Source organism: Melospiza melodia, chromosome 4 (genome assembly GCF_035770615.1).
Source record: "Melospiza melodia melodia isolate bMelMel2 chromosome 4, bMelMel2.pri, whole genome shotgun sequence".
Classification (NCBI taxonomy): Eukaryota; Metazoa; Chordata; class Aves; order Passeriformes; family Passerellidae; genus Melospiza; species Melospiza melodia.
This window is the reverse complement of record NC_086197.1, coordinates 12198083-12216262: the sequence shown is the minus strand read 5'-3', so window position 1 is coordinate 12216262 and position 18180 is coordinate 12198083. Positions and strand designations below refer to the sequence as shown.

Genomic DNA, 18180 nt, shown 5'->3' with positions numbered 1-18180 from the left:
TTTCCCCCCAGTCAGTCTTTCTTGTGTCCTTGCCATTTCTAATGCCTCCAGATCCCAACAGCAGTCCTGAATCTGTCTCTGTGTGACACAATACTCTATGCAGAGATAAAGATGGTTGAAGCCACCATGGCTATTTGAAGGTGAGAAACAGGCAGAGAGTTATTAAACTCACTATTTAGCTTTATGCTAGCCATAAAACATCTCCTAGTCTCTGCCAGGTCTTACAGTCAGCCATGGGCCTCCTTCATGTCCAAAGTTACACATAACAATGCAGTGAGGAAGGCAAAAGAATGTCTGAGAGGGAAAAACACAGAGTCAGCATGGAGCTGATATCCATATGGTGTTCTGGAATGGCTCACTAGGCTTCTAGGAGAAGCACATCCTAGCATTTACAGAGTCTGTCACCCTGCTCAAATCATGAACAGGTTCCCCATTAAACCAAGGCAGAACAAAAGTCAGTCAAGGCTGAAATATGTGGGTCAGACAGCCTGAATACGGAATCACTTCCTGGGTAAGCCAAGCATATCCCTAAATAAGCTCATCAGGGCTCCTGGTGGGACAGCCTGGTACGTAGGGGCTCCCTGTGCAGCTCTTCTGTGTCCCACTGAACGGACAGCTAGTCACAAGTGGTGCTGCTGTGAATTCTGATAAACCAGCTTGGGTTTATTCTCTCTTTTCCCCTTCTGATGATTTCCCTAAATGAGATAAATCCTGTCAGAACTGATGCCACTAATAACCATCAGCCATCTAGTTTTAATTAGAGTTTGCTTCATTAATGCCCCAACTCCTCTCAGCACAGCAGATTAAATAATGTACTTGCAGCTCATTTACACAAACCCCCAAACTGCAAGACTGAGCTGCAATCCTTTAATTAAACAGCCTGGCTGATCTCTACTGCTGCCTTGGCTCATCAGTCTAAGCCGATTAAAGAGAATAGGGACTAATAAAGAGCATAAACAGGGAAGTGACTCTCAGCTCTTCAAGGGACTTGGAGATTCCAGTGGTGATCAGCTGCCTCCTCCTCTAGCAGGAGCAGTACCTCAGCCCACATCCCTTCTGTCTGGGACCTGCAAGAATTCTATTTTCAGCAGAAGCTCAGACTCATCTTGTGGGACAGGAGTCCTTTGGGAGACTGAGGAAAAACACAGCAGAGAAAGAGGGACATCAAAACAGTGAGATAAGTGGCTGCATGACTGCAGGAGAGACCAGCTGGAGCGGCCATACAGCTCAAGAGAGGGACAGGAGGAGAAGTAAATGCAAAGAATTGTTGTCATCTTATTTCAAAAGTTCCATACCTTCTCGGTGATTTCTCATGGGCACCTCCTCATGGCACTGACTCCTTCTTCTGCACAGCCAACAACTGCAGCTCTCTTCACTGCACAAGCAACAAACTCCAACTCACCCACTCTTTTATAGCACTCATCCTCATTGGACACAGCTGTGGCCTGTTAAGAGCAGGCCTGTTCCTAATCTTTGGTAGTTAGCACAGCTGCAACTCCTCAGAGGTGAGATTACCTTCTGCACTATATTTTCTTACATTCTATCCTTTCACAGAGAGTAATGGTTGGAGGTTGAATGCCAGGAACAATCTGGGACAAAAGTTTGTCTCTGCTTGTGGTTTGTGATGGTCATTGTTGTTCTTGTGTGGTCTTCTCTAACATTTCTGCAAGGTTTCTCGCTCTTTCTTCGCTGCCAGATAAAACTGCCTTGGCTTCACATGGATGGGAGTGATTAGGAACATGTCAGCGTCTAACCACTCAACAGAAGCCAGCTCAATGAGGTGGTTCAGATTATTCCCACTCATCTTGTTCTGCTTTGCTTCACTGACTGCCACAAGCAGAGCTAGCCCCCTTCTCTCCTCCCAAGTGTGGATTCCTTATGGGGAAGTTGCATCTCCACGAGTTTAGCAATGCAAATTTCCCACGTAGCTGCTTAGTTGGGTTGCACCAGCAATTAGCAAAACTGGTGCTGTAGGCCATGAATATTAAGAGACAGATTTGATCCCAGATTCTGCCAAAAAGCTCAAAGCCAAAGTACTGGATGAGGTGATGGCAGCAGCAGCAGGCAGATATCTGTTCCTGAACTCTAAGGGCTTTCCCATACCAAAGGACAGGATAAATCCTTCACCATTGTCTCCACTGGACTTGTACACCACCAGCTTCATGACCATAAGCCATCTTGCAGGTTGGGTTTCCATAGGGGATGCCAAATATCTGGTTGAGTGACATGAAGAAACTCCAGGGATGGCAGTAGGACCTAACCCTGTTCCTTTACTGAGGTGCTGATTAGACTCTAATTTAGCCAAACCCTGTAATTTCATAAAGCAACGGCTCTTTTTCTCACTGGCTTTTGCCTATTAATGGCAGGGTTTCATTCTAGGGACTTGAATAGCCTGGTAATTGCATTTCCCACTTCTCCCAGTCACATAGAGTGAAGGCTGGCATCCCAGAACAATGACCTTAAAATGTGTCCAGCAGCAGCCCAGTTCTAACGGGATTACAGACCATTTTCCTTTGTGTGAGGTAATAGGGCTGAGATTAGAAAGATTTGTTTCTATTAGAGTAATGAGAGGAAATTATGGAGTCACAATTGGAGGGAACAGTATATTCATTCAGTTGCCTTTCATAGGCTTTTCGGAGCCTGCCTCTGTGGTGCTGAATAGGAAATCAGCAGAAAACCACCTCTCCTCCTGTGATGGGAAAAGTTCTACAGAAAACTTTAAGCATCAGGAGCAGGTCTGCTTTGGCAATGGACTTGGGAATAGCACTAGAGTGCTGAAGCATTGTGGAAGAATTGCAGATGAGACCTGACCTGCTTTTAAGGCAAAGGAGACGTTCTCTCAGGAAGAGAGAGCAATCTTCTGGAAGGGCTTGGATGTGTACTTGGAAGAAGGGCTAGGATCTGAAACATCTTTGGAAAAGCTGGCTCTGCTCATATTTTCCAATAGGGAGATGCTGCTTAGATCAGGGTTAAAGCATGATTAGTGCCACTAATTTACAAAATGTTTACTTCATGATCATGGACCAATGAAATAATAATTTAATATAGTTTAAACTTTGAACCCCTGTGGACTTATTTCTGAATTGCCTGCTGGATTTGTCACCATTGGCTGCTTCCTGGCACCAGTTAGTGGTAAGAGACATGTGAACCATTGGCTACTTCTCCAAGCCATCTTTCCTTGCATTTCTGGAGAAATTCCTTCTTGCCCCAATTGTCACTTGCCAAAGTTCTGAAATGGAAATGTGAATTCCACCATTCTTGCTGGAGGAAGCCCTTGGTGCTGTTGCTCCATTTTTATATGTGGGAGGCTGATAAGTGGATGGGCAGATTTTGGACAGTTTGTCCAAACCAAACCTTCAAACATCTTTCTTGATAGCTCTCTGAGCTGCATGAGTGTGCTGCACCCTCAGCAGCATATGCTTAAAGCCAAAAATCTGATTTCATTTACTTCTGGACAACTCTGTCTCTGACTCTTCATGTCTCTTTACCTGAACTCTCTGTTTCCATTGAACATGCACTTGTTCTTTGTCCTGTGAAGTCATGTTGGAAGATGCTGGCACAAAGGGCCATGAATTTTATCCACTGCACAGTCACAGCATCACACCCCTCTTTGACTCCTCACTGCCGTAGCCCAGGAGCATCTTCCTTCTGCTACAGCTCTCCCTTTGCCCTTGGGTCACTTTAGGTTCTCTAACAGTTAGATCCTCCTAAGAAATCCCAAGACCTTGTTTGGGTTGTGATTGCTATGTCCCTTAAGGCTGAGGCCCATGAAGCTGTTGAGAACTGAACCACTCACCAAGCAGATGCTTTCTCTGGACATTACTGAAGTACCTTGATAAACAGGTGGACGGTGCCTCTTCAAGCATTGCAGTTAAACAACTGAACTACTCAACATTTTATCTGAACTTGTGAAACACTGACCTTGCCTGACAGGACAAATGCAAATCCAATTCATGAAATGGGAAACTATAATTTCTGATTTAGGATTGCTGGCAGGATATTGTATATAGAACCTGGAGGTCAGTGCTTCATCTCAGCTCAGAGCTGTTCCGTGGCTTTGGCTCAGGTGTGAAGCATGATGATGATTTTAGTCTGTATCAGATCAGATCTATAATCTTCCACTTAAAGAAGCCTAACAACTCTGCCTAATTGACCCCCAGCTGGCAGTGTCAAGTGCATATTCCTAGAATTAGTGCACCATGGAGGCTGAATTCTTCTCTGATTCTTAATGAGCAAGACTCCAGGTCAATCTGAACAGGATGCGGACATGCCAGTGCAAAGCAAGCCTCTACATTCCTGGTCTTGTGTACTCTAAGGACAAATGACCATACACAAAGCTCATAGTCTGGCTTCTTCCACTCCCCTAAAGTCTTCCAGAGCATTGCTTTTGAAAACACACACAAGTTGGAGCAACATTTTTGCTTTGCTAGCACATCCAGTTTGTGCTTCTTATTTCTTTTTCTTATTGAGGTCATGGGCACAAAGAGAAGATTTTTTTTTATTGCTTCTTAACAGCTCATCACTTATTCTTCCATCCCCGTAGACTTAATAACCCTGTTCCAGATAGCACCATTGGAGATTGCAGGAAGCTGCAAACAGGCAGACGTGGGTCAACAAAGTTCACATAAATATTCCCCCAGCTCACAGCTTTCAGAGTTTTGATTTCAGTCTGACACAAAGATGTGAGCCAAGAGTGATGTCTAGACCCAGATTTGAACTCAGAAAAAGCTTGGGAGTGAGCAGACTCCTCACTTTTTATGGGTGTTTTGTACAGTGAGGACTAGCAGCTTCAGTTGCTTTTCAGGAGCCTAAGATTTTTAGAATCACAAAGATGTTTAGTGAATGTAGATTTAGGGCAAATACGGAAAAACTTAGAATTATATGCAAAAAATATTTTAGAAAACATCCTTAACATCATAGTTACCAACAACCTTGGGAATCTCTTGCAGGGAGGTATAGTTGGGAAATCTTCTGGTACTATGACCTGGGAGGAATGGCTCTTTCTGGAAGCATCCAAAGAAACAGGAGGCCAATTTCAGATGCATTGTCCCAGTCCTGTAAAGCAGCTCCACCAGGACATTTTGGCACTCTCTCCCACACAAGTATTTCCCTACTCCTCTCCAATAGCTGGTGCAGCTATTTTCAGGCAAGTGTGGAGAAGTAAAGTGAGGAATAGATTGGCTCTTCAACAGGAAAAAAAATACTTCTGGTGGAATCTGGAGTCTCCCTGTCACATTGGTTGCTTTGCTTGCTGCTATCAACACCTTTCTTTAGGAAGGTGGAAGATGCTAGGGGAGAGAGGCTGAAGAAAACACTCTTGAAGTATCCTATTTTGAAACTGCAAAGATGCCCATCAGATGCATTTTCTGAGAGCCTGAAGCTGTATCCAGCCATTGCCTGGCCACATGTTCTTCCAGCTCTTTATTTTCTCCTGTTGCTTATGTGGGTCCTGCCCTTGAAGAATTTAGACCTGGATTCAAGTGCTTCTCTCCCACATGTGCCAGAACTTGCTGGTTTTGGGCCATGGTGATATGTGTGCAAGGGGTTCAATTATAGCCAATTTTACATCTGTGGGAGCCACATTCCTCAGCTGTTGAGATCAGGTAGTGGCATTAATACTGAGCAATTCACTCTGGCTTGCAGATAATCTACACATTCTCTCTCCTATACTGCAAAGAATTTCTTGTCCGTACCACGGCAACTTTTTGGTACCAGGGGAGTGCAATATAAACACTTGCTCTGTCCTGTGTTTTCTGTGTGATACTGCTACAGACATGCATGGGAAGAAGCTGTGCCAGCCTTGGAAATCGCCCTGTATCTAACACTAGAAAATGGGCACAGATGCTTTGTAAAATAACGGCAGATGGACGATGGTGGAGCTCACACCATTCATCCTAATCTGCTGCTAATATCATCTGACCTGATCTGCATCAGTCAAGATGCACCCACCCCAGACCTTTGTACACCAAGGTGTGCTCTGTTGAACTTGACAGGTGTTTTCTGTGGACCCTCTGTCCACATGCTTGTTAATGGCTTTCAAGACAGAGACACATAGGCCAAAGAGATGGAAAAGAAAGTTGAGGATAAAAAGAGGGAGAGAGACTCATCCCAAAAAATGTAATAGTGCTACTGTAAGAAAAATGGATGGCAAACATACTATAGAGAGAAGAAGAATAACAAGAGAGAAGGAGCAGGAAAAGCAGGAAGATAAAAAATAGTGTAAATGAAAGAAGGAACTGCAGGGAACAAGAAAATATGAGCAAAAGATAAATGAGCAGGGTCCTCGCTTGGAATAATCCTGTTCATGCCAGCATTCTTTGGCTGTGACACCATGAGACTGTGGCCTTTCATTACACATTTGCTTATAGTGTGATGCCAATCCAAAGGCCTTTGTCTTTTTGGTGCTCTGCAATACTAACTCAGTCCTATGAAGGTTCATATTCTGGTCACCCCTATGGAACAGGCTCTGTGCTTGGATACACTTAACTCTCCCTTTGGAAAAACACCTCTGTGCACTAGAGTTCCTTCTCCTGCATGTGGCCCTGGAAGATTTTAACATGCTTCAGTGTTGTTATTATATTACAAAGATTCTATTATCAATACATTGTAAAGGTTCTACATTGCTATAATTTCATACCTCCTTGATATTTCTTGTAGGCATCTCCTCTAGGCACTGACTCTTCCTTGTCCTCACAGCAACCAACTGACTCCAGTTCCCACCAATCCACTCTTTTATAACACTCTTCTTATTGGCTATAGCTGCAGCCTGTTAGAGTCAGGCCCACTCCCAATCTCTAATAATTGGCTCAGCTGCAACTCCTTGATGGGGTAAGATTACTTTCTGTACTACCTTTATTTTCTTATATTGTATTCCCCTACACTTCAGGAAGAATTGAAGAGTCTGAAATGCTGAAGAGGAGCACACTGTACAGCTGCTCAGGCCACTTTGAGTAGTTCTGCAAGCAGAAGTAGATAGCTGAGGGAGTGCTTGTAAACAAGTTGGGAGGTATTTTGGACTGCCATCTCACCTGATCAAAAACTTCAGAACAGCTGAAGCCTACTCCATTTTCTGTGAGAAAATATCATCCTAAATAAAAGTGTCATAAACAAGATCTGAGTTCAGTGAGATTTTTCTTGTGAGACTGTGAAACCTAATTCTGGCCACATCACTTGGAAGTGTGTTCCACTAACTTTTAACAACTTCTGCTTGGCACATCAATTCTCTAGACACACACCTTTAGATTGTAGCATCATCCCCCTGGAAATGAATTTCCTGGTGATTAGAGCTGTGTGTCACCTTTGTTGTGTCCCACACTGGTATGGTGCTGCTTCCCTGTAAGCAGGTTATGATGCTGCTATTGTTGTCTCTGTGTCTGGGTTGACTGCAATCTCTCTCATTCCCTCTTTTGCAGAAAGAGGGAAGATGGAGATAGGCAACCCTATGTGTACATTGCTAGTGCTTTTTTCCACGTGCCTCCAGAGATCATTGCCAAAATATAACCAATATATAACCAAAACATAACCAAAATATAGCCAATTCTTGTCATTTCCCAGAATGCACTGATTTGGGTAAGTGGAGATGCACAAACCAGAATGGTGCAGAAGGGTGGTGTAAAAATATTGCTGTGCTGTTAAGCACAACTGGATCTGATAAGGATTATACAGAATGTCCTAAAATAGAACATATTGGGCTAGATCCAATATATCCACTGGAATAAAGGCATTTATAGCACCAGCCAGGATACTGCTCAACAACACAATAGGATTGGTTGAGTCTAGGAAAACTTGATGGGTTTTTTATGATCTTGCCCCAAAAATTCCATGTCTGAGTACAGAGAATAGGGGTAGGAAAAATTTCCACTCCTCATAGGTAAGAAGAGTTGAGGTGCCATAGGGAAACATGAGCTTGTGTGGCCAAATGTGTAAGTTGCTAAGTCATCCTGTTTTCCAAATGGGAATTTTAAAAAGACAGAAAAAGAAATGGGGCCTCAGGGAAGAAATGTGACATGAAGTGGATCAGAGTGTAAGGAAGCAGCAGAGAAAAAATAGGTTAAAAACTGGAAAAGTAGAGCTTTGTGCCTACTGCATAAGGCTGTGGGGGTGGTCACTGCACTGGGGAAAGGAGGAGGGAATGCTAACCATGCTGTTTCTATCTTGGTCTGCAGCCAAAGGGCAATGCAAGCCTCTAGATCTGAGCACAGTGGCAAAGCTAAAATCTGGATAAAGCTGGTGAATGCTGTTTGCATTGTCTGTATTGAGGGGGATGGTGACTTATGGCTGTGTTCCTCTTTATGTTGAGGAGAAGAAGGCTTCTTTCTGTTTGGTTAGACACAAGCAGTGACCTTCTACTGGCCTGCAGCACTCACAAGAGATGAAATAGCTGAGATACTTGAGAATAGAAACAAAATTTATCTGAGTTACACCAAGACCTAACTGTGAAGTGGCTCCTCTCTGCCTTGACAAATCAATTACCCTGATCCCTTAGGAAGGAGCCCAGAGGTGCAGTCCAACCTAGAGTCCACCACAGCTAGTAGAAAAAGAAGACTACAGAAGCCCTTGCCCAGGTCTATAAATGCCAAGAGCCATGTCCATCACCCAGCTCATTGCTGGACTGGGAGAGCAATGGGCTGAGGGATATGCAAGCTTTCCTTGCCTTGTAGAGGCTCTGCTGCCTCCCAGCCCTGAATTCATCTCATTTTAGCAGTGAAATTCTATCTTCTGCATGATTGCACCGGCAGGCTTTTGTCAGCGAATTTGGTGATGTTCAAACCTGCCTCAGGGATGAGAAGCCAAGAGATCTGACTCAAAGTGGCAGAAAGACTGCTGCTGAGAAGCCAAGTTTCTCTTTCCCGGGGTGCTGAGCGGGCAGTAACACTAATGCAGGGTGCCATCTGTTCTTTCTTTCTCTAAAAGGTCGTGTTTACCAAACATTGCAGACGCAAGAGAGGTCTGGGGTTAAAATAAAAGTAATTAAACCCTGCAGAGGAGGACCTCCTGTGCCTTCAGTGTCCACTTGGTGCTCTTCACACCTCAGTGAAGCACAAGAGCCCTGTTCAAAGCAGTCACAAGTAACCTTGTCTGCAGTGCCAGGCTGTGGGACTTGTGTCTAAGCTGCAGAGACAGCACAGCAGCCAGCCCGGGGTGCCAAGGCCCAAGGTGTCACAGGCAGCTCAGAAAGGGGCTCCACTTCCTAAGCTGAGCCTTGTGCTTGCAGCTGGTGAAACATGGATGGGAAGAGGAAAGAGGGGAGTGCCAGAGAGGTGGCCCAAGGGCCATTCTGAGATGTCATCCTCAGAAGGACATATGTAAGAACTACAAGAAAAAAACTCTGACAGCCACCCACAGCACCCAGAAGAGCCAGCCTTGCACTATCAACACCACTTCTCACAGAGTGAGAGCTGCCTTAGCTATTCCAAGCCACCCTCTGGAGGAGCCTGTCTGTCCTCTTGGAAAAGCATTACTCCTCTGGTAGATTAAATTTGTCATGCAGACCCAGGCCCTCAGACTGGTGGCCAGCCCATCTGACCCCTGGACAATCATCTTTGCACCAGGATGGCATGGGGTGGTACTTCAGAAACATTCAGTTCCTGTAGTGCTGCTCTGTAGCAAAAGGCACAACAACACAACACTGTGGGAATTACACAGCACATGGGCATCAAGTTTAAAGACTAAATCTGAAATGAAGGCACTGGCTTTAGCATGTTGGTCCTTGTAGGACAGGAGGGTCTTGTTAGTATTATTGCATTCTCTGCTTAATGTACATCTCACCAAAAAAACTTCAAGTGGTGCTGAAAAGATGTTGCCTGGTTCAGTCCATGCTAAAGGATGTTAAATTTAAGTGATTTCCAATATATTCACTGTACCATACTGTCAAATCTGTTTTACAGGTGTGTGTGTGCCAGACCTTTTATGAAATAAGTAATATATTCTGGGATGGGTAATGAGCTTGGCTAATTACCATTAATTCCTCCTGGGTAAAACTAGTGTGAGAAGATGGCTTGATGCCGCTGCTTTGCAAGGTGTTAAATGAATGTAGACAAAATCAGAATCTTGTTCCTGCATTTGTCTTTGTTGGGGGAGACTGTCTGAGAAAGCTGCAGCTTGGCTGGCAGGGGATGATTTGCCAAGATAAGTTCCAAGTTCCCTGCCTTTCTGGCAGGAGAGACTTTTGCCTTCCATCAGTTTCAGCAGGCTCCCACAGAGCGTTGCCTCCAAATCACCCTAAAACTTCAACTTCTAAGCAAATCAGAAGCTATTCTTTTGCACTCAGGCCCCCTGCATGTCAGAAATCTCTGAACCTTGAAAAGATCCCATAATATATTACCAAGCCTGTCTCAGCCATTTTTTTTCCCATTGAATTCTGATGAACCCATTCACCACATGTCATGAGTATCCTCAGGGAACACTGAAGTGAAATAAACTGAAAAGGCACTTTGGACCCTGCTAAGTCAGCAGTTGGTTTTTTGTTGTTGGGTTTTTTTAGGGTTTGGTTTTGTTTTTTTTTTTTTTTTTTTTTTTTTTTCCATGAGCAGGGAAGCTTAGGAAAGACAGAGGAAGAGGTTTTTACAGACTTGGGGTCTGGACTTCATTCTACTGGCATCAGCTAGTGAACTCTCTTTCTAATTCTCTGTATGGTATTTTGTAGGTTTTTTTTTATTCTGACATCTTTGAAGCTTTGAAGTGTATATAAGTCTAAGGCCATGAGAGGCAATGAATCAGGCTATTAATGACTTACAAGGAATTTAAGAACTGTATATGTACTATAACCAACCAAACCTCATAAGGAGCACTGAGAAATGGATGCAGAAAATTTGTGGTCTTTCACAACTAGTCCAGGTAGTCTTTGCCTCAGTTACAGGTCACAATCCTGCTCTCTGACCTTGAATACTATGAAGAAGGCATTTGGTAAGTTATATATGGGAAACAGAAATATGGTCTTGTTCTGGAGTGACACAGAGATACAAAGAAGAGCTAAGATCAGCCTCTGCAGTACTTTTGTAACACCTCACAGCCCTAGCTTCCTTCTGTATGATTAGCTAGACCTTTTTGCATAACCATTGTACCTGGCAACAAGAACATTCTCTTCTTCAGTTTCTTAAACCACCCACCAAATCCAGTGGAAACACTGCTATTTGTTGTTACTCTGTCATTGCTCTTATTTATGTGCAAATTTTGTTCTTCTTGGAAAAGGAGAGAAAGCACAAAGAGATAAGTTTTGTGTGGTGACCACATGGGAGCTCTGGAGTGATCAGTGACAAAGCTCAGTTTTAATTTCTTACAGGACTATCATTATTGTCCTTGAGAAGAGTGTCTCTTCTGGTCCTTGAGCCCTGTTTAGTCACTCGGCCACCCTGCAAACACTTTTCTGAGATCTCTGAAAATTCCTCTCAGACCATGAATGGATTCTGGTATTTGACAGTGGTGCAATGGAATGTCTGGAGCATCCAACTGGTGTGTTCCTGCCTGCAGGCCTGCCTTGAAATGGCCTTGAGATGTTTGAGGGGAAGGGGCTGTGTGTTGTTTCTCAAGTAATTAAGTATGGGAATGTCTAAGCCTGACAGTCAAGATCCAATAGATAACCATGGTTCATCTCCACAGTTCCAATTAGAATTGCACTTCTCCTTTCCCAGCTGGAAACAGCTCCTTTCCCAGCTGGAAACATGTATTTCCAGCAGCAAAGAGGTGGTGAGGAGAGTGCAAGGAAGTGCAACATCCTGATGCTCTAGCAGGTGCAAAGCAGTTGTATCTCTCCCAGGACAGACAGTGACACAACAGCTCTGTGCACACATGTGGAGTTGATACAGCTAGAAATGGGTATATGGATTCTCTGGCTTGGTAATTTAGTGTCACTGATTTGGTCTTTATGCTTCCATAAGAGCAGGGAGAGTGAAAAAAGAAAGTAATAAAAAACTCTCACTATTATAACATTTCTCTTCCATCTTCTCCCTTCATCCTTCCCTTACTCTAATCCTTATATAAAACCTTCCCAAGAAACCTGCACATAAAAGCTAAGTATCAGAAGTCTGATTTACTTGTGCTAAATAAAAGTATTTATGGGTGCCAGCTGAATTGTCTCAGTGAGAGCTTTGTCACCACCCTGCCTTCTTGAAACAAGCACTGGGATTCAACTCATAACCCTGATATCCCTGTTTTGAAATGCTGGACTGGGGATAGTACTTTATAGTACTTTATATAAGCCCTGAGTCAGATTGTCTGTAGTAACCATTTCTGTTAACAAAGCTGTCTGCAGCAGGCATATACAAGTGAACTGTGCAAATGAGCAGGACATACCTGAAATGTGAGAGATGTTTTCCACAGCAGATGGAATCTGTTTGTAACAGTGACTAGGCTCGTTGTGGGTCATAAAAGTCATGTAGGAACATCTAGGAAGGAGAGAACAGCTGAATTTGTAGTTTTCCTTTTTAGCTGATTGCAAACATTAATATTGCAACTTTGAATCAAACAGAATTTAAAGAAATTCCAAACCTTCTCTACCTGATTGTATGACTGTAAAAGCTGTGCATAATGGTGGGATGTAATACTTGAGGACAGCAAGTAAAGAACACTTACTACAGCTGAAACTGCAGGGGTGATGCTGGAATTCAAACTAATTGACCTAGTTGGAGTTTGGCTGGGACTTTGGGATTCACACCTTAGACTCTGCATGGGACTCTTAATTATTACAGGTTGTTAGAGCAATTTTTTCATCCAAGAAACAGAACATGCAATAGCTCCATTCTCCTTCATCCCACAGCCAGGGAATCTGATTGCTTACTGGTCAAGGGAAAGCAAGTGAATCCCCCTAATTTGCTTAATAACATTTTTTTCCCCAGAGATCTTTCATATACTTTCTATCCTTCCCCTCCTTACTTTTCTTACTGCTTGGTTTTTTTGTTACTGTTTCCATAATAGCTCTTGAGCCATCTTTTGTTAAAAAAGCCTGCATCCTACCAATGCAAATAAACTGTGTCACTCAGGACAGAGGAAAACTTGTTAAGTTTGAAAACTTGTCAGACTTGTTAAGTTTTTATTTATTTCGCTGTAGCATCAGTTTTGATTTTTAGCAAGGTATTTTATTTCTTATTTGTGGCTTCATCTGTCATTGCTACTAGAAAACCAAGAATTGTCCTTCCCAAAACACTTCCTCAGAAGCAGGTTCAACATGAGAGTAAAGCTGGGAGAAATACAGGTTTGGCAAGTGGAACCATAGGGCTGTAATGGTAATATTCAGACTGCTAATCAAAGCCAGACTTTACCCCTTTTTTCCACTGCTTAAAAGTCACTGAAGTTCACTGCTGAAGCTGAAATTTCCCAGTTAATTCAGAGGTGAAATAAGTCTGCTTTTTTGTTTGTTCACAGATTTTTTTTCACACTAAAAGAACTTAAAAATGGTTCAATGGTTCAGCCATTTTATGATTTCTTTCCCCCCACAACAGAACATGTAGAAACTCCCACTTCAGCAGGAGTGTTTGCTATCGTGTCCTGGATAGCACCACAGCCAAACCATCATGGGGTTAAAATTTTATATTTAGCATAAAAACATCTAGCTGAAAAATGCCTTTGAGTGCTCCAATGGAATCTGAGTTTGACTTGACCGAATTTTGACCCTGAGGAAATTCCATGCATAAGCACAATCCCTTCTGTATGCTGTGTCCGCTGGGCTCAGAGCATGCATGGAGGAGGAAGGCAAGGTTAATGGGTATGTGTGCTTAGCTGATGTCCTTATCCCAGCACAGAGTCTCTAGGGACCTCAGTAATGCCCTGGGGGATGGTGCTACTCACACATCTGTGGCTGAATACTCCTTCCAATCTTAGGGCCCTCCTGTGTCTTGAAGAATAACCTAAATGCCTAATGAGGTTAAAGGAGGCTTCTTGAGCAGTTTGGGTTGGTCCAACACCCTGTTCCTCATTGGCCAGGGTCAGAATTGGGTGTGGGGATGGTACCTAGGGTCTGACAGAGCCCAGTCATCAGCAGGTCCGTGGTGTTGTGGCAAGTCCAAGGTCAAGTTAAGGAGTCAGTCTTTGGGGTCCAGACCATGTGTGTCCATGGCCATATAAAGGGGAGAGCTGTGGCAGGATGGAGACCAGCACTCTTACAGTGCTGCTGGATCAGGGACTGGGGAGAGAGCCTGGGGAACCTTGATGTCTGGAAATACTTAAGAGCTGCCTGGAAAAGGCCCAGATTAACTTTATCTGCCTCTGAAAATGGCCCTTCTTTGAGCAGGGAGTTGGAGGAGACACCTGCAGCCTTCCCTCCCAGTCTAGGTTAGTCTGATTCTACAAAGCCTGCTGATTTTACTCTTATATTGCCAGTGGATGCAGGATATCCTGTGACTGTTACTCACTCAGGCTCTGCACTGTGTGTGACAGAAGACCAAGCAGAGATGCACCCACGAGAGGTGATATCCTCCCTACAGAGCAGCAGGACCGAGTGCTGCAAACTCTTACACACACTCCGTGTTCTACCCAGACCAGCCAGTGGAGTCCTCAGGAAAACAGAGCTAAGCACATGTGCCAGTGCTCAGAGGACCATGGTGTCAGGGAATATTTGCTGGCATTTAGAGTCCATTGAGGCTCCAAGGGGAGTCAGGGGAAGGCGAGCTCTCCATCTGACTGCCTCAGGGCTGACCTGCCCTAAAGAAGGTCACGCTGGGCGCTGTGGCCTTGACTCAGCTGAGCCATTTGGAGTGTGTGTCTTGCTGAATGAGAGCTCATGCATCGAGATGAAAGTGCTTTATAGGGCACAGTCCAGATCCCACTGAAATGCTCGGGCAGCTTTTGCCATGCACTTCAATGAAAATGTGATCAAATCTATGTCACCTGATTTTCCCTTAGGCTGAGGATAAAAACTGCTGCTCTGCTGGTTAAAATCAGACTGGACTGCCAATAAAAATGTTACAGTGAGATATGTAAGGGAAAAATCCTTTTGTAAGATTTCCTGCTATGTGGATAGACATAGAAGAGAAAGAATTAAAAATAAAGAGTTAAAAATATCTTTAGATGTAGGAAAAATTGTAGCATCAGGAATAGAACAATGCAAACTTTGATAAGGTGTTCAACCTAAAAGAACAGTTTTATGCTTAATTTTAATGTATTTCCTGACTGATAATTATGCAAAGATGTCATTTTAATACTCTTTGACAAAGTTGGTTATATAGCATTTATGTATGAGCATTTACGTAAGAGACTGATTTCTTCTGTGAATTTATTTTTTAAGTCTAACTGGTGACTATAAGCATGTGTATAAAGAAGAAACTTTCTAAATTTAAATCCTTCATCTTTCTTAATTCTGAAGTTGTGGTAGTGTCTGGCTCATCAGATTTGGAACCTTCTTAGAAGCTGTGGGAATGTTTCTAAATTTGATTGTTAATCTATTGAACAGAAAAGCTGCCATTGGAGAGAATAAACTTCCTTTTAAAGTACTAGTAAATGTGCAAAAATGCTCAGAGGCTTAGGAGGCAAAGTCTATTTACAGCTGGAAGATTTGGACTCTTAAGGGCATACAGCACTTTTGAAAATGAGACTTAAATGCCTCTAAGTAATTTGGGCACTACATAAAATCATATCTAATCTCCCTCTTTTTGCTCTGACATCAACACCAATCATAAAATGATTTATTATCTAGTTGATAGCAGAACTGGTTTTATGTGGAGCAAATCCAAGAGAAAGAGATATATTTCAGAAGTGAATTAAATCATTTAATAGCATTTAAGTATGGGAGGCAATACACATCCTTGGTTTCAGTGAAATTAAATGCATTGGTTCTGTAGTAATTATATCCAAACTGGATATTGTTCTCAGCTGAATGCTCACCCCTTGGAACTGTGTCTGATGGACTTGGTGCAGTAGCAGCCAGAGTCTATGTAGGCTTGCACACTTTTGGAAATTATAAATTATTCCTCTGTAGCCACAAGAAGGAGGCTAAGGTAACAGCAAACAAACACTCTCATGGTTCAAACAGAACCCCAGAACAACAAAATCTTGTTTGAAATTGGATGGTTTTGGAACACACTTGGCAAGAGGGGTACAGACTTCCTCATCACTTCAATGGATCAGACACGCTGATCCCATCCTGCCTGGAGCAATATGTCCCATCTCTCAGGGTGCACTGTGTCAGGCCCTGGTTTCACATACCTGCTGCTGTGGCTGACAGGAGAAAAGAGAACTTTCTCCACAAGATCTCAGTGGCACAGCAATTTGTGGGTGAGGAAGAGGCAGCTTCTTTCATGGAAGCTCTGCAGTCTGCTATGGCTGTATTGGAGACACTCTTTAAAGGGTCAGGATCTCAGGGCTGGCTGGCTCTGTAGCCCCTTTATATTCTCAGCTCTCCAAGAGTTTCTCTGGAAAATCAGCAACATTCATTTCCCACACGCCCTTAGGAACTCCAAGGGGAAACTGGTTCCTTGGGATCCAGGCTCCATGCCAGATGGGACTCAGATGTGCAGAGGTGCTGAGCAGTAGGTGGCAATTGCACAGGGGTGAGGAGAGGTGTCCACAGGCCATGACACCCTCCTTTGGCTCTCCACCTCCTCCAACTGCAGCACCTGGAACAGAGGCAACCAGGCAGTTTGAGGAGTCACAGGATTGGTTCATACAGGGGAGCCTGCCCTTAGAGAGGGAGGCATCAGAGCTTTGGATGGATCAACCTTCAATCCTGATCCATCACTGGAGCAGACCCCTGACAGCCCAGGCTCCCTAGACATTTAAAAACCAGCTCAGGGAATGAGTATAGCGAACAGCAACAAACGTGGTCATAAATCCAGTATAATATAAACAAATAAAAAAGCAAAACATTGCGTTTTGTTCACAGTGACGATCCCAGCGGTTCCACAAGCAAGAAAGCCGGGTGTGAAACGGAGGATCCGAAGGAGGCCGGCAGACAGAGTGGCCAGGAAGGCAGGTCCGAGCCGCTAAGAGCACAGCATGAGGAGCTCCAAGAAGAGCAGGCAGCGGGGTGTTCCCCTCTGGTGCAGAAGGCGAGCCTCCACCACACGGGCTCCCCAGTGAGAGTGCAGCGCAGCAAAGGGACGGCCTCGTGTTCCCATGCGGCTGCCTCCGATTATGAGCTCTCCCTTGACCTAAAGAATAAACAGGTACCAAGGCTTCCTCCTCAGGCTGTGGGAGAAGGGGATGGGGAGGGTGGGACTGCATTTGCACTGTGGTGGAATGACTTTCAGCAAATACATTAGCCTTTTGTTCACCTGGGGCTTCTGCCCTGCCTAGCCTCCATGTGAGCCTGATGGAGAAAATAGATTCCCCACCTGTGACCGAGTCACTCTTTCACCCAAACCTGCTGGCATCTGCTTCTTGTTGCCTGGATTCAGTGGTCCAAAATGGACCTAGAAACCCAGCTGTGAGTGTAGGCTTAGAGGTGGGTTGCAGGCAGCCAAAAGCAGCAGCATCCAAGGGTAGTGCCTTGCTCATAAGTGTACAGTGTCAATAGGGCTTCCAGAAACTGGTTGTTCCAAAGTACTTCCCTCCTGGGTGAGTCTCCAAGAACCATCTTGCCATCTTGGATCATGCAGGGCAGGCCCCAAGCACACTTCTGCATTAGTATGAGTTTTCAAGAGGAAGCGGGGTTTATTCAATGAGTGTCCTGCACAGTATCTACCATGATGTTTGTGCTCTGCTGCCACCACTGCCCTCAGTCCAGAGGAGGATGCTGAAGAGAAAGGCAAGTTTACCAGGCTAAGAAAAAATGATTCAGTCCTAGGAGTTGCATTCTGTGCCTGGGGCTACAGCCTAGCTCCAGAGCACAAGCATGCCCATCTCTAGCTGTGTGTCCCAGAGGACTCCCAGTAGGAGACACTGGGACAGGGGCTAATGGCAGCTCGCCTCCTCCTTACAGGTGGAAAGCATCCCCTCCCTCCTCATCTCTGCAGATTACAGTCCAGGAGAGCGGTTGTGCAAAACAGAACCTAAAGCACAATTTGTGCCTTTTCCCTGGGAAGGCAGCTCAGTCAGAGGCTGTAGGATAGGCAGACCCTGCAGTCTGTGAGGTGAGGAGGACAAGTGTCAGGGGGAGAGTTCAGTGGAAGCTGTGCTATTGCAGCTGAAGGGTCTCAGCTAATGAGGCTTTCACAGAAGAAGCTGCTACTTCTGGGACATCTCTCTACCACTTCCCTCAAGGCACAGATGCTGTCCCTAAACATACATGTCAGATCAATGACCAATAGGTAC

General features: G+C 44.3%; 1 protein-coding gene across 5 annotated transcripts in view; it reads left to right on the top strand.

Annotated features, from left to right (window-relative positions):
* The window catches only part of IQSEC3 (IQ motif and Sec7 domain ArfGEF 3), a 97459-nt gene that overhangs the window by 42884 nt on the left and 36395 nt on the right, over nt 1-18180 (top strand). The window contains exon 3 of one of the 5 annotated variants that reach the window (XM_063153911.1): nt 16811-17093. The exons of the other annotated variants lie outside the window; for them this stretch is intronic. Within the exon in view, the coding sequence (XP_063009981.1) occupies nt 16811-17093 (283 nt within the window). The remainder of the gene's footprint in view (nt 1-16810; nt 17094-18180) is intronic. 5 annotated transcript variants of the gene reach the window in all.